Raw genomic sequence first — 15,854 nt, forward strand, 5'->3', positions numbered from 1 at the left:
ACACATTCACACTCACACACTCACACACATTCACACTCACACACTCACACTCACACTCAACACACATTCACACTCCACACACTCACACACTCACACACATTCACACACTCACTCACACACTCACTCACACACACACACACCCACTCACACTCACTCACACTCATACACACGCAAACACTCACTCATACTCACACACTAACACACACACACACTCACACTCATACACTCACTCATACACACACAGACCCACACATTCACACGCGCACACACACACTCACACACACACACACACACAAATTCACTCACGCACACACACTCACACACGCACTCACTCACACACACACTCACACACACACAAATTCACTCACACACACACACTCTCACTCACACACACTCACATACACACTCACTCACACTCGCTCACACTCACACACTAACACACACACTCCCACACACACACACTCACTCACACACACTCACACACATTCCCACACATACTCTCACATATTCGCACACACAAACACACACGCACACTCAGACACACACACACTCACACACACACATTCACACACACACAATCACACACACACAATCACACACACGCACTCACACACACACACATTCACACAATCACACACACACAATCACACACACGCACTCACACACTCACACACATAGACACTCACACACACACTCGCGCACACACACTCACACAAACACACTCACACACACACACACACACATTCGCACACACACCCTTACACACTCACACGCACACACACACTCTTACACACACTCACACACACATATTCACACACACACATATTCACACACTTGCACACACACACACACACACTCACACACATACTCACACAATCACTGACACACACTCAGACACACACTCACACACACACTCACACATTCACACACACGCACTCACACACACATACACTCACACACTCACTCACACTCACACACACTGTTTTTTCTCTGCGCTCCCTTTGAATTTCTGAGCTGTCATTGGGAATCTGGTTTCTGTTTCTCTCACAGATTCTGCTCAGAACACAGATCCCGGTGAAACATCTAAATTGAGTTTCAATCTCCTCAGCGAGACTATCAATGCCACTAAAAGTGGCCGCTCGACCATCTTCAAATCAACGTAGGTACAGGGGAATGTTCCAGCACTGTGTTATCGGTCAGTGTATAGAATCCAGTAAATATATCCAGTCAGTGTATAGAAATCTCCTCGAGAGAGAGAGAGAGAGAGAGAGAGAGAAAGGACTGAGAGACACCAGTCAGTGTACAGATATCCCCCTGAGAGAGAGGGGACTGAGACACACCAGTCAGTGTACAGATATCCCCCTGAGAGAGAGGGGACTGAGACACACCAGTCAGTGTACAGATATCCCCCTGAGAGAGAGGGGACTGAGACACACCAGTCAGTGTACAGATATCCCCCTGAGAGAGAGGGGACTGAGACACACCAGTCAGTGTACAGATATCCCCCTGAGAGAGAGGGGACTGAGACACACCAGTCAGTGTACAGATATCCCCCTGAGAGAGAGAGAGGGGACTGAGAGACACCAGTCAGTGTACAGATATCCCCCTGAGAGAGAGGGGACTGAGACACACCAGTCAGTGTACAGATATCCCCCTGAGAGAGAGGGGACTGAGACACACCAGTCAGTGTACAGATATCCCCCTGAGAGAGAGGGGTCTGAGACACACCAGTCAGTGTACAGATATCCCCCTGAGAGAGAGGGGACTGAGACACACCAGTCAGTGTACAGATATCTCCCAGAGAGAGAGGGGACTGAGACACACCAGTCAGTGTACAGATATCTCCCAGAGAGAGAGGGGACTGAGACACACCAGTCAGTGTACAAATCTCTCCCTGAGAGAGAAGAGACTGAGACACTCCAGTCAGTGTACAGATATCTCTCTGAGAGAGAGAGGGGACTGAGAGATACCAGCCTGTGTGCCGATCTTTGTTAAATATGATTCACCAAAGTTATATTTTTGTGCTTTTCGTAAACAGGAAGAAGCACCTGAAGCAGTTCATTTCCAAATACGAAGCACTGGACATGGAAATGCCAGGAATTCGGAAGTTTCTCGACACACCTGCATCCCAGCCTCTGACGATCTGTGTCGAGTGTCCGGTGAGGCTTCCCTGTCTCCGCGCATTACTTTGCGTTTCGCCCTGGGTGACATCGAGGCCTTTTGGGAGCTCCGCACCCCTTCATTCGCCCCCATCCAGGTCAAAGGGAAAGTCCTCCTACCCTCCCCCACTCTCGCTGGAGAACTCCTCTTCCCATTCAGAACGATAGATTCCCAGTGTCCTCTCCTTTGCACTCACAATGCGAGCTGAAAGCAACAATCCAGATCACTCTTTGGGGCTCCACTCGGTTTATTGTAAGACGCTCCCTCAGTGTTACTAACCTACAAGAAACTCTCCACCCAGTGTTGCAGCTCTTTGGAATTCCAACCAACATGCCAACTGAGGGACGAAAAAAAGGGGGGCCCATTACAGAGGAAACTACCCTAAGCAAAAAAAAACACACATAAAAGTTAAACCGCTCAAACTAAAAGGTGATGAAAGGGGTCAGTAAGACACCCTACAATCCCGGTGGTGTCCAATATGCAGGGAAAGCCTCGATAGTGCCGGTTAACTCCACATGCTCCCTCTCCAGGGACACCCAGCCGCCAATGTAGCCACGGTAGAGGGGCAAGTAGTTGTGGGGTGGAGGGTGGTGGCACAGCGACACAGTGGTTGGCACTGCTGCCTCACAGTACCAGGGACCCAGGTTCGATTCCGGCCTCGGGTCACTGGCTGTGTGGAGTTTGCACGTTCTCCCCGTGTCTGCGTGGGGTTTCCTCCGGGTGCTCCGGTTTCCTCCCACACTCCAAAGATGTGCAGGTTAGGTTGATTGGCCATGCTAAATTGCCCCTTAGTGTCCAAAGATGTGCAGGTTAGGTGGATTGGCCATGCTAAATTGTCCCTTAGTGTCAAAAGATGTGTAGGTTAGGTGGATTGGCCATGCTAAATTGTCCCTTAGTGTCAAAAGATGTGCAGGTTAGGTGGATTGGCCATGCTAAATTGTCCCTTAGTGTCCAAAGATGTGCAGGTTAGGTGGATTGGCCATGCTAAATTGCCCCTTAGTGTCCAAAGATGTGCAGGTTAGGTGGATTGGCCATGCTAAATTGGCTGTTAGTGTCTAAAGATGTGCAGGTTAGGTGGATTGGCCATGCTAAATTGCCTGTTAGTGTCCAAAGATGTGCAGGTTAGGTGGATTGGCCATGCTAAATTGCCTGTTAGTGTCCAAAGATGTGCAGGTTAGGTGGATTGGCCATGCTAAATTGCCTGTTAGTGTCCAAAGATGTGCAGGTTAGGTGGATTGGCCATGCTAAATTGCCCCTCAGTGTCCTGGGATGTGTAGATTAGAAGGATTAGCGGGGTAAATTTGTGGGCCTGGGGTGGGATTGTTGTCGGTGTGGACTTGATGGGCCGAATGGCCTCCTTCTGCATCTATGGAAGTAGAACCTTCACTGTAGAACTCTCCAGCCCTCTCCATGGCCACATCCAGCCAATCGGAGAGGGCCTCCCGAACTTTTCTCTTAAGAGATAGCTTGCCGAGATTGTTTGAAATTTGGCATTTTTGAGTTTGTCTGAAAGAAAACAAAGGGTCTGCCATTCAGACAGATTCCGGGACCAATCACAGATGAATTTTGTTAGCACTTTTCGGAAACAGAATTTTAAAGAAATGTGTCATTATTTTGCGTCCCATTTCCATTGAGATTTTTGCATATTGCGACCAATAATATTGGAGGGTGGAGTGGGGAAAGGGGGAGGGGTTTGAGGTTTGATTGGCGGTCAGGTGTCATCCAATCAGCTAACGGCTCGTGTTCTGATTGGTTAAGGGAAGATGGAACGTTGAGGAGGCGGACCAGTGAGGTGACCAATGGTGGGAGTGCGGGAGGCAGGGTGGGTTTTCAGGGTGTTCAGCTGGGGGAAGTGTGGAAAGGTCATGCTTAAGTTTAAAGTTTATTTATTAGAGTCACAAGTAGGCTTACATTCACACTGCAATGAAGTTACTGTGAAAATCCCCTAGTCACCACACTCCGGCGCCTGTTAAAAAGTAAAGTTTATTTATTAGTCACAAGTAAGGCTTACATTAACACCGCAATGAAGTTACTGTGAAATCCCCCTAGTCGCCACATTCCGGCGCCTGTTCAGGTCAATACACCTAACCCGCACGTCTTTCAGAATGTGGGAGGAAACCGGAGAACCTGGAGGAAACCCACGCAGACATGGGGAGAATGTGCAAACTCCACACAGACATGATGTGGAGTTGCCGGCGTTGGACTAGGGTAGGCAGAGTAAGTAGTCTCACAACTACTTGTCTGTTGGACTTTAACCTGGTGTTGTGAGACTACTTACTGTGTCCACACAGACAGTGACCCAAGCAGGGAATCGAACCCAGGTTCATGGCGCTGAGAAGCAGCAGTGCGAACCACTGTGCCACCGTGCCGCCCCTCTGAGCTTGACGTCCGTGGTGGGGAAGTTGTTGGAGAGGATTCTTAGAGATAGGATGTATGCGCATTTAGAAAGGAATAAACTCATTAACGATAGTCAGCATGGTTTTGTGAGAGGGAGGTCATGCCTCACTAACCTGGTGGAGTTTTTTGAAGAAGTGACCAGAATGGTTGACGAGGGAAGGGCCGTGGATGTCGTCTATATGGACTTTAGTAAAGCATTTGACAAAGTCCCTCATGGTAGGCTGGTGAAAAAGGTTGGATCTCATGGGATAAAGGGGGAGGTGGCTAGATGGGTGGAGAACTGGCTTGGTCACAGAAGACAGAGGGTGGTAGTGGAAGGGTCTTTTTCCGGCTGGAGGCCTGTGACTAGTGGTGTTCCGCAGGGCTCTGTATTGGGACCTCTGCTGTTTGTGATTTATATAAACGATCTGGAAGAAGGTGTAACTGGGGTGATCAGTAAGTTTGCGGACGACACAAAATTGGCAGGACTTGCAGATAGTAAGGAGCATTGTCAGAAGCTACAGAAGGATATAGATAGGCTGGAAATTTGGGCAAAGAAATGGCAGATGGAGTTCAATCCTGATAAATGCGAAGTGATGCATTTTGGTAGAAATAATGTAGGGAGGAGCTATACGATAAATGGCAGAACCATAAAGGGTGTAGATACGCAGAGGGACCTGGGTGTGCAAGTCCACAGATCCTTGAAGGTGACGTCACAGGTGGAGAAGGTGGTGAAGAAGGCATATGGCATGCTTGCCTTTATAGGACGGGGCATAGAGTATAAAAGTTGGGGTCTGATGTTGCAGATGTATAGAACGTTGGTTCGGTCGCATTTGGAATACTGCGTCCAGTTCTGGTCGCCACACTACCAGAAGGACGTGGAGGCTTTGGAGAGAGTACAGAGGAGGTTTACCAGGATGTTGCCTGGTATGGAGGGGCTTAGTTATGAGGAGAGATTGGGTAAACTGGGGTTGTTCTCCCTGGAAAGACGGAGGATGAGGGGAGACTTAATAGAGGTGTATAAAATTATGAAAGGCATAGATAGGGTGAACGGTGGGAAGCTTTTCCCCAGGTCGGTGGTGACGTTCACGAGGGGTCATAGGTTCAAGGTGAAGGGGGGGAGGTTTAACACAGATATCAGAAGGACATATTTTACACAGAGGGTGGTGGGGGCCTGGAATGCGCTGCCAGGCAAGGTGGTGGAGGCGGACACACTGGGAACGTTTAAGACTTATCTAGATAGCCATATGAACGGAGTGGGAATGGAGGGATACAAAAGAATGGTCTAGTTTGGACCAGGGAGCGACACGGGCTTGGAGGGCCGAAGGGCCTGTTCCTGTATTGTTCTTTGTTCTTTGTTGTTCACTGAGGGAGAATTTAGTACGGCCAATGCACCCAAACCGGAACATCTTTCGGACTGTGGGAGGAAACCGGAGGAAACCCACGCAGACACGGGGAGAACGTGCAGACTCCACATAGACAGTGATCCAATGCGGGGAATTCGGGTCCCTGGCGCTGTGAGGGGGCAGTGCTGACCACCGTGCCACCCGATGTGAAGGCATCGCGAGCATTCAGTGCGGGTAGAGTTGGCAAACTCTAGGCAGAGTCCTGGTGTGGTTAAATGTGACATTTTCCGTCTCAGGGGTGCAGTTCTGGGAAGCCCTCAGCAAGATAATTAAACAACAACACACTCACAGGTGTTGATAAACAGCGTAATGAGAATTAATTGCAGTTTAAGGTGCTAATTACCTCTCGAATTCCCATCACTGGGAGAAGGGTGGCAATGTGGATAACATTTCTGCTTTGCATTCTATTTGCGCTTATAATTCGGAAAACCGAAAGAGCTGGGAAAAAGGAAAACTTTCCGCCCGCTTTACCCCTCCCCCCTGGAGCCTGGCAGGAACCCCAGATACACAGATGCCAGCACTCGCTGGTACGTCACCCGGACCTGCGGGGGCACAGGAATGGGAAAAGAGGCTTGTTTGATTGATGGTCAACAACCAACCAATCAGGAGTGGCACGGTGGCACAGTGGTTAGTACTGCTGTCCCATGGCGCCAGGGACCCGGGTTCAATTCCAGCCTTGGGTCACTGTCTGTGTGAGGTTCGCATATTCTCCCTGTGTCTGCGTGGGTTTCCTCCGGGTGCTCCGGTTTCCTCCCAGAGTCCAAAGATGTGTGGGTTTCAGGGATTGGCCCATGCTAAATTGACCCTTAGTGTCAGGGGGGACTAGCTAGGGTAAATGCATGGGGTTATGGGGATAGGGCCTGGGTGGGATTGTGGTCGGTGTCGACTCGATGGGCCAAATGGCCTCCTTTTGTACTGTAGGATTCTATGTTTCTAAATCTAAATGAAATCAAAGATGTGTGGGTTGGGTGGATTGGCCATGCTAAATTGCTCCTTAGCGTCCAAAGATGTGTAGGTTAATTGGATTAGCAAGTAAATATGTGGGGTTATGGGGATAGGACATGGGTGGGATGCTCTGTTAGAGAACCGGTGCAGATTCGATGGGCCGAATGGAACCTTTCAGCACTCTATGGATTCTACGAATTGGACAGATGTTGGCTTTCCAATTGGAGACATCAGTCAACCAATGGTGGGAGAGTTGGGTGGGCTAGAGTGGGGGGGAGAAGGGGCTGGAAAGCAGGTGATGAGATACGATAGTTGGTGACGGTGATTGGCTGGAGCGAAAGCCTCACCTGCTTGTTTTCCCACAGCCGGATCTTGACCTGACGCACCAGGACATCATGACAGCTGCTGAGAGCATTCTCCCCAACGCCTTCGAGCTGGGGAAAATCACCAGCATCCAGTTCGAAAACGTCAACGTCATCTGTGGCTCATCGGGGCTGAAGAACAGGTGAGGGGAGGTGTGTGGGCAAGGCAGTGCGGGGGGGGGAGGGGGGGAACTCTCTTGTTGGCTGACAAATGAGGTTGGGCGCAAAATGGGGAGTTTGGAGGTGCTACCCGAGGTCACCTGTAGGGGGCACCTGTGCATGGATGGCTGCCCAGTCATTGAATAGCCTTGGTAGGTGTCATACTTGACGTGGGTAGTGGAGAGTGATGGGGGCTTGTGAGTGACCCGTGCAACTCACCCCAATGCCGCCCCCCCCCCCACCGCCCACCGCCCCATCCTCCACAGTTCCCTACCATGCGAGAGAAATGTCAGAACAATAAAGAACAAGGAAAATTACAGCACAGGAACAGGTCCAACGGCCACTTTACATCACTTATCAGAAGGGATACACATTGCTGGAGGCTTTGGGAAGTGTACTCGTATTTCTTAGTCATTCATGGGACATGGGCGTCGCTGGCTGGCCAGCATTTATTTCCCACCCCTAGTTGCCCCTTGAGAAGGTGGTGGTGAGCTGCCTCCTTGAATCGTTGCAGTCCAGGTGCTGTGGGTTGACCCACAATGCCGTTAGGGAGGGAATTCCAGGATTTTGACCCGGCGACTGCGAAGGAACAGCTGATATATTATATCCTGCACCCTCTCCTTTTCTTCTCCCCAACGTACTCTATGAACGGTATGTTTTGTCTGTACAGCGCGCAAGAAACAATACTTTTCACTGCATCCCGATATACGTGACAATAATAAATTAAATCAAATCAAGCCTGCACCGACCGTGCTGTCCGTCTGAACTAAAACCCCCGACTCTTCCGGGGACCATATCCCTCTATTCCCATCCTATTCATGTATTTGCCAAGATGCCCCTTAAAAGTCACTTTCGTATGTGCTTCCACTCCCTCCCCCGGCAGCGAGATCCAGGCACCCACCACCCTCTGTGTAAAAAACTTGCTTCGGACATTTCCTTTAAACCTTGCCCCTCACCCCTTAAACCTCTGCCCCCTAGTAATTGACTCTTCCACCCTGGGAAAAAGCTTCTGACTATCCACTCTGTCCATGCCCCTCATAATCTTGTAGACTTCTATCAGGTCGCCCCTCAACCTCCGTCGTTCCAGTGAGAACAAACCAAGTTTCTCCAACCTCTCCTCATAGCTAATACAACATTCCGGTCCATCGAGAAGGACGTGGAAGCTTTGGAGAGAGCGCAAAGAAGGTTCACCAGGATGTTGCCTGGTCTCGAGGGTGTTGGCTATGAGGAGGGGTTGCATAAACTAGGATTGTTTCCACTGGAAAGACGGAGGCTGAGGGGAGACCTGATAGAGGTCTGCAAAATCATCAGAGGCATAGACAGGGTGGATAGTCAGAGGCTTTTTCCCCAGGGTGGAAGTGTCAATTACACGGGGGGGCACAGGTTCAAGGTGAGAGAGGGGGAAAGTTTAAGGGAGATGTGCGGGTGAAGTTTTTCATGCAGAGAGTGGTGGGTGCCTGGAACGCGCTGCCAGAGGAGGTGGTGGAAACAGGCACATTAACAACATTTAAGAGGCATCTGGATGGGTCCATGAATAAGGAGGGAATAGAGGGATACGGTCCGAGTAAGGGCCGAAGGTTTTTTTGTAGTTTAGTTGGGGCATCAGGATCAGCACGGGCTTGGAGGGCCGAAGGGCCTGTTCCTGCACTGTACCTTCCTTTCTTCTTTATTCCCTGACGCCCCCTCGCCTCATTTTCTCAACCTGCTCCCTCTCTTCCCCGGAATAAAATTGGGTTTACCCTGTTGAAAGGCAAAGCAAGATCCCAGAGTGATCCTTCACTCTGCATTCTGATACATGGTGTCCTATGCCTGCGAGGAATAGCTGAGCTGTCAAAATCTATCGAGTATCAATCAACAAGATGTGGCAGGTCACTTTACTTCGCTTATTAGAGGGGATACATATTGCTGCAGGATTTGGGAAGTGTAACTTCAAGCGTATGCTTTTTAAAAATTCATTTGTGGGACATGGGCGTCGCTGGTTGCCCAGCATTTATTGCCCATCCCTAGTTGCCCCTTGAGAAGGTGGTGGTGAGCTGCCTTCTTGAATCGCTGCAGTCCACGTTCTGTGGGTTGACCCACAATGCCGTTAGGGAGGGAATTCCAGGATTTGGACCCAGCGATTGCGAAGGGACGGCCGATATATTATATCCTGCACCCTTTCCTTCTCCCCAATGTACTTTATGAACGGTATGCTTTGGCTTGTCTGCATAGCGCGCAAGAAACAATACCTTTCACTGCATCCCGATCCACTTGACAATAACAAATCAAAATCAAATATATTTCCAAATCAGGGCAGTGAGTGGCTTGGAGGGGAACTTGCAGGTGGTGGTGTTTCCAGGTATCTGCTGCCGCATGTCCTTCTAGATGGTAGAGGCCGCGGGTTTCGGAACTGACTCTTTCGTGTTAAACCAATCGCTTATTAGGAGCCATTCTCCATTGGCTGGTAAGACTGTTTATCTCCCTAATATTCCACCTGTTTGTGTTGGGCCAACGGTAGTTTTTGTCGAGACTATACAAGGGTTGTTATGATTTTTTTCCATTTGTGGGACATGGGTGTCACTGGCTGGGCCAGCATTTATTGCCCATCCCTCGGTGCCCTTGGAGGGCAGTTGAGAGTCAACCACATTGCTGTGGCTCTGGAGTTACATGTAGGCCAGACCAGGTAATCTTCCTCTCTGTGGCTGTGATATTTTGTCACATTTTCTGTTCCTGTTCCACTGAGGAGCTGAGCAGGGAAGGGGGGAGGACAGGGGGCAGGGAGGGACTCAAGATTACCCAGCATCCATCGACAAACGAAAGCCCGCCATCGAAAGCCTTGGGCTCCGTGGCCTTAATAGGGGGCTTTCACTCTTGCTATGAATGCTGGGATAGCCCTCCCTCCATCAGCTGCTCCGCCTGGGCTGGGAGAAATCAGGAGAAGAAGGCGGGAAGGGGCCGTGCAGAATGGATTGAGGAAGGGGATCATGACGGTTGCCGGAACCCGCCCTAATATTCACAATCCTCAGGTTGCCGGGGTGGGTGGGGGTGGCAGGGCTGCGATGCTGCCCGCTTTTCCTGCACGCCACGTTAAGCCGGGACCCTACATATTCCACGGTACTGTTTGGAAGGAGGGTAACGAAGATCTCCTGATGTCCTGACCAGCGTTTGCCCCCCCACAACACCATCCACCCCCCCACACCCCACCTCCCTATCTCACCAACATAACTGTAAACCTGGAGATCCAATCATTAGCGCGTCGGCTTTTTTTGTGGGATCTTGCTGTGCACAAATTGGCTGCCACATTTCCTACGTTACAACAGTTTGGTGAAGGGAGAAAAAAGTACTTGATTAGTTTGCCGGATAAACTCGTGTTGTTTTCTCTGGAGCGGTGGAGGCTGAGGGGAGACCTGATAGAAGATTATAAAATTCTGAGAGGCACAGATAGGGTTGACAGTCAGAATCTTTTCCCCAGAGTTGAAATGACATGGGAGTCGCTGGCTGGGCCAGCATTTATTGCCCATCCCTAGTTGCCCTTGGAGGGCAGTTGAGAGTCAACCACACATTGCTGTGGCTCTGGGGTCACATGGAGGCCAGACCGGGTAAGGACGGCAGATTTCCTTCCCTAAAGGACATTTGTGAACCAGATGGGTTTTTCCAACAATGGTTTCATGGTCATCAGTAGATTCTTAATTCCAGATATTTAAAATTGAATTCAAATTCCACCATCTGCCGTGGCGGGATTCGAACCTGAGTCCCCAGAACATTTGCTGAATTTCTGGATTAATAATCTCACGAGAATACCACTAGGCCATCGCCTCCCCATTCCTCCATTAAGGTGAGAGGGGGAAGTTCAAAGGAGATGTGAGGGGTGAGTTTTTTTACAGAGAGTGGTGGGTGTCTGGAACGCGCTGCCAGGGGTGGTGGTGCAGGCAGATACGATAGGGGCGTTGAAAGAGCTTTTAGATAAGCACATGAATATGCAAGGAATAAAGGGATATGGAGCAAGAGCAGGCAGAAGGGATTAGTTTAATGTGGCGTCATGTTCGGAACAACATTGTGAGCCATGAAAACATAGAAACTAGAAGTAGGAATAGGCCATTCAGCCCCTCGAGCCTGCTCCGCCCTTCATTTTGATCATGGCTTATCATCAAATTCAATATCCTGATCCCCCCTTCCCCCCATATCCCTTGATCCCTTTAGCCCCAAGAGCTATATCTAATTTCTTCTTGAAATCACACGACGTTTTGGCCTCAACTACTTTCTGTGGGAGTGAATTCCACCACTCTCTGAGTGAAGAAATTTCTCCTCACCTCAGTCCTAAAGGTTTATCCCTTATCCTCAAACTATGACCCCTAGTTCTGGACTCCCCCACCATTGGGAACATTCTTTCTGAATCTACCCTGTCTAATCCTGTTAGAATTTTATAAGTTTCTCTGAGATCCCCTCTCACTCTTCTAAACTCCAATGAATATAATCCTAACTGACTTAGTCTCTCCTCATATAACAGACCTGCCATCCCAGGAATCAGCCTGGTAAACCTTCGCTATACACTTTCTATAGCAAGGATATCCTTCCTCAGATAAGGACACCAAAACAGCACACACTACTCCAGACGTGGCCTCACCAATGCCCTATACAATTGCAGTAAAACATCCCTATCCCTATACTCAAATCCTCTCACTATGAAGGCCAACATAAGGCCTTCTTTACTGCCTGCTGTACCTACGCGCTTACTTTCAGCGACTGATGCACGAGGACTCCAAGGTCTCATAGGTAATGATTGGTTAGCTATTGGCTGTTCACCTCATCCGAGCCACTGGGACATTGTTCAGTCAAATAAAGGGAAGTGGGGAAGTCTCTAACTGATAAATCTACCCTCCACATCTCGACAACCGTCACAAAGAGAGGCTGGTGCCATGGACCTGTTTAACTCAGATATCTGGTTATTGACAGGGAGGGCTTTTAAAAAAATTCATTTGTGGGACATGGGTGTCGCTGGCTGGCCAGCATTTATTGTCCATCCCTTGTTGCCCCTTGAGAAGGTGGTGGTGAGCCGCCATCTTGAATCGCTGCAGTCCACGTGCTGTGGATTGACCCACAATGCCGTTAGGGAGGGAATTCCAGGATTTTGACCCAGCGACTGTGAAGGAACAGCCGACATATTTCCAAGTCAGGATGGTGAGGGGCTTGGAGGGGAACTTGCAGGTGGTGGTGTTCCCACGTATCTGCTGCCTTGTCCTTTTAGATGGAAGTGGTCGTGGGTTTGGAAGGTGCTGTCTAGGGAGCTTTGGTGAGTTGCTGCAGTGCATCTTGTAGATAGCACACACTGCTGCTACTGAGCGTCGGTGGTGGAGGGAGTGGATGTTTGTGGATGTGGTGCCAATCAAGCGGGGCTGCTTTGTCCTGGATGGTGTCGAGTTTCTTGAGTGTTATTGGAGCTGCACCCACCCAGGCAAGTGGGGAGTATTCCATCAACTCCTGACTTGTGCCTTGTAGATGGTGGACAGGCTTTGGGGAGTCAGGAGGTGAGTTACTCGCCGCAGTATCCCTAGCCTCTGACCTGGTCTTGTAGCCACTGTGTTTATGTGGTGAGTCCAGTTGAGTTTCTGTAACGCTAGTTTTATTAACTGGAGGCAACAGGGTCTCAAAGAGGGAAGGGTACTACAAGTTTAAAAATTTGGTCGCCTCGACTGAGTTAGGTTTATTGGCCATGCTAAATTGACCCTGGTGTCAGGGGGATTAGCAGGGTAAATGTGTGGGTTTATGGGAATAGGACCTGGATGGGATTGTGGTCGGTGCAGATTCAATGGGCCAATGGGCCTATTCCTGTCCTGTACTGCTCCATGTCCTACGGTTGTGTAATAAGTCCACAGAGACGAAGGTCCCGTCACCAAATGTTCCTTTATTTACAAGACATACTACACAAGAAAGTGCTCTCTGTGTGCTCCCTGCTTCAGCAGGCAGAGAGACTAACACACCTGCTTTAAATAGGGAACATGAGGCTCCCTGATTGGGCCATCAGTTAGGACTCAATCAGGGAGTTCATACTCTAGCAGGCCAACCTCATTGGCCTGACTGAAGTCATCACAGATTGCCAAGGGCACCAGTCCGAGGCGGCTACAAGAATGAAAGTCTTCCTCTCATTGGCTTGCAGGTGGCTAATCAACATTTCGGATTTCCAAACACGGAGTCTGTTTCTCAATTCCGGATTGGTCATTAAGAAGATGTACATGGGGGTGCAGCGGTACGATGACCTCCTGATGGAGGACTACAAGCTTCACTTACGCAGGGCGATGGCGCAGAAGAAGGTTCTGGAAACACTCAACGAGACGGCCAACCTGGGCGTGAAGTCCAGGTAGACTCCAGGCCGCACTGCGGGCGCGGCGGTCTTGGGTGGTGGGTGGGAGAGGCTTATCTCAATCGCCACTCTGTGTTCATTAGAAAATTAAAAAAATTGTAAAATAAATAAATTATTCTTCTTTTTTTTTTAACCTGTTTTTTTGGCCCCGTCTTTTCACGCGCGCCTTTGGCGAGGATTTCCAATTTCACCGACAGGAGGGGGTCCACGGCGCAGGAGGAGGCCATTCGGCCCATTGTGTCTGCACCAGCTCTCCAAACCAGCAGCATGAATTAGTGCCCATTCCCCTGCCTTTTCCCCCGTACCTCCGCACATTGGGTGGGATCTTACGGCCTTGCTCCGTCCCAAAGCCATAAAATCCCGCCCGAGGTCAACGGACCTTTCCATGGGACGCCTCTCGCCCACTCCGATTCCCATGGATGGTAAAGTTCTGGGGAGTGTGGGGAGGGGAGGGAGGGTGGGGAGGGAGGGGAGAGGAGGGGAGAGTAGGGAGGGGAGGGGAGGGTGGGGAGGGAAAGGGTGGGCAGAGGAGGGCAGGGGAGGGGAGGGAGGGAGGCTTTGCATTTTGTGGCCCAGTGGATGTGTCGGAATCAATTTGGTGCCAAAGACTCCAAAACAAAATGGCGCGTGCATTCAGGTCTCTCACTGGGATTGATGGGTGCTCTGGGCGGGGAACAAGGGTTCAAATCCCACCAGGGCAGCTCTCGGAATTTAAATTCAATTAATAAAACCCAGAATCTATAGCTTGTCTCCACAATGGTGACAATATATCATCGATTGTCGCCACATCAACATGGTGGCGACAAGCGCACATCAGAGGCTGGGAATACTGTGGTGAGTAACTCACCGGGCAGCACGGTGGCACAGTGGTTAGCGCTGCTGCCTCACAGCTCCAGGGACCCAGGTTCGATTCCCGGCTTGGGTCATTGTCTGTGTGGAGTTTGCACGTTCTCCCCGTGTCTGCGTGGGTTTCCTCCGGGTGCTCCGGTTTCCTCTCACAGTCCAAAGATGTGCGGATTAGGTTGATTGGCCATGCTGAATTGTCCCTTAGTGTCTCAGGATGTTTAGATTGGAGGGATTGATATGTGGGGATACGGGGATAGGTTCTGGGTGGGATTGTTGTCGGTTTGATGGGCTGACTGGCCTCCTTCTGCACTGTAGGGATCCTATTCTACCTCCTGACTCCCCAAAGCCTACAAGGCACAAGTCAGGAGTGTGATGGAATACTCCCCACTTGCCTGGATGGGTGCGGCTCCAACAACACTCAAGAAGCTTGACACCATCCAGGACAAAGCAGCCCCGCGTGATTGGCACCACAACCACGAACATCCACTCCCTCCACCACCAACGCTCAGTAGCAGCAGTGTGTACTCAGTGTGCACTGCAGCAACTCACCAAACATCCTTAGACAGCATCATTCAAACACACAATCACTACCATCCAGAAGGACAAAGGCAGTAGATAAATGTGAACAACACCACCTGCAAGCTCCCCCCGCCGCAAGCCACTCATCATCCTGACTTGGAAATATATTGGCTGTTCCTTCGCAGTCGCTGGATCAAAATCCTGGAATTCCCCCCTAATGGGTCAACCTACAGCACATGGACTGCAGCGATTCAAGATGGCAGCTCACCACCACCTTCTCAAGGGGCAACTAAGGATGGGCAATAAAAACTGGCCAACCAGCGATGCCCATGTCCCATGAATGGATAAAATAATGAATAATCTATTTAGTTATATGTCCCTTGAGGGAAGGAAATCTGCCGTCCTTACCTGGTCTGGCCTACATGTGACTTCTTCACCAGTTGACTCTCAATGCCCTCTGAAATGGCCGAGCAAGACACTCAGTACAAAGACCATAAGGGGTAGACAAACGTACAAGTTGGGAGCAGGAGTAGGCCATTCGGCCCCTCGAGCCTGCTCCGCCATCGTATAAGATCATGGCTGATCTGATTGTAACCCCAACCCCACATTCCTGCCGACCCCCTGTAACCTTTCACCCCCTTGTCAGTCAATAATCTGGCTCTGCCTTAAAAATATTCAAAGTCTCTGCTTCCACTGTCTTTTGAGGAAGAGAGTTCCAGAGACTCACCACCTTCTGAGAGAAAG

General features: G+C 50.1%; 1 protein-coding gene across 1 annotated transcript; it reads left to right on the forward strand.

Moving 5' to 3' along the window:
• Positions 1-1,800: 1,800 nt before the first annotated feature.
• Positions 1,801-13,828, forward strand: LOC144488431 (putative uncharacterized protein C19orf81). Its single transcript, XM_078206504.1, has 3 exons — positions 1,801-2,159; positions 7,253-7,392; positions 13,542-13,828. The coding sequence occupies exons 1-3, from the start codon at positions 1,998-2,000 to the stop codon at positions 13,744-13,746; spliced, it is 507 nt and encodes a 168-aa protein (XP_078062630.1). The 5' UTR covers positions 1,801-1,997; the 3' UTR covers positions 13,747-13,828.
• The last annotated feature ends 2,026 nt before the right edge of the window (positions 13,829-15,854 follow it).

This window comes from Mustelus asterias, unplaced genomic scaffold (assembly GCF_964213995.1).
Source record: "Mustelus asterias unplaced genomic scaffold, sMusAst1.hap1.1 HAP1_SCAFFOLD_1560, whole genome shotgun sequence".
In the NCBI taxonomy this organism is placed as follows: domain Eukaryota; kingdom Metazoa; phylum Chordata; class Chondrichthyes; order Carcharhiniformes; family Triakidae; genus Mustelus; species Mustelus asterias.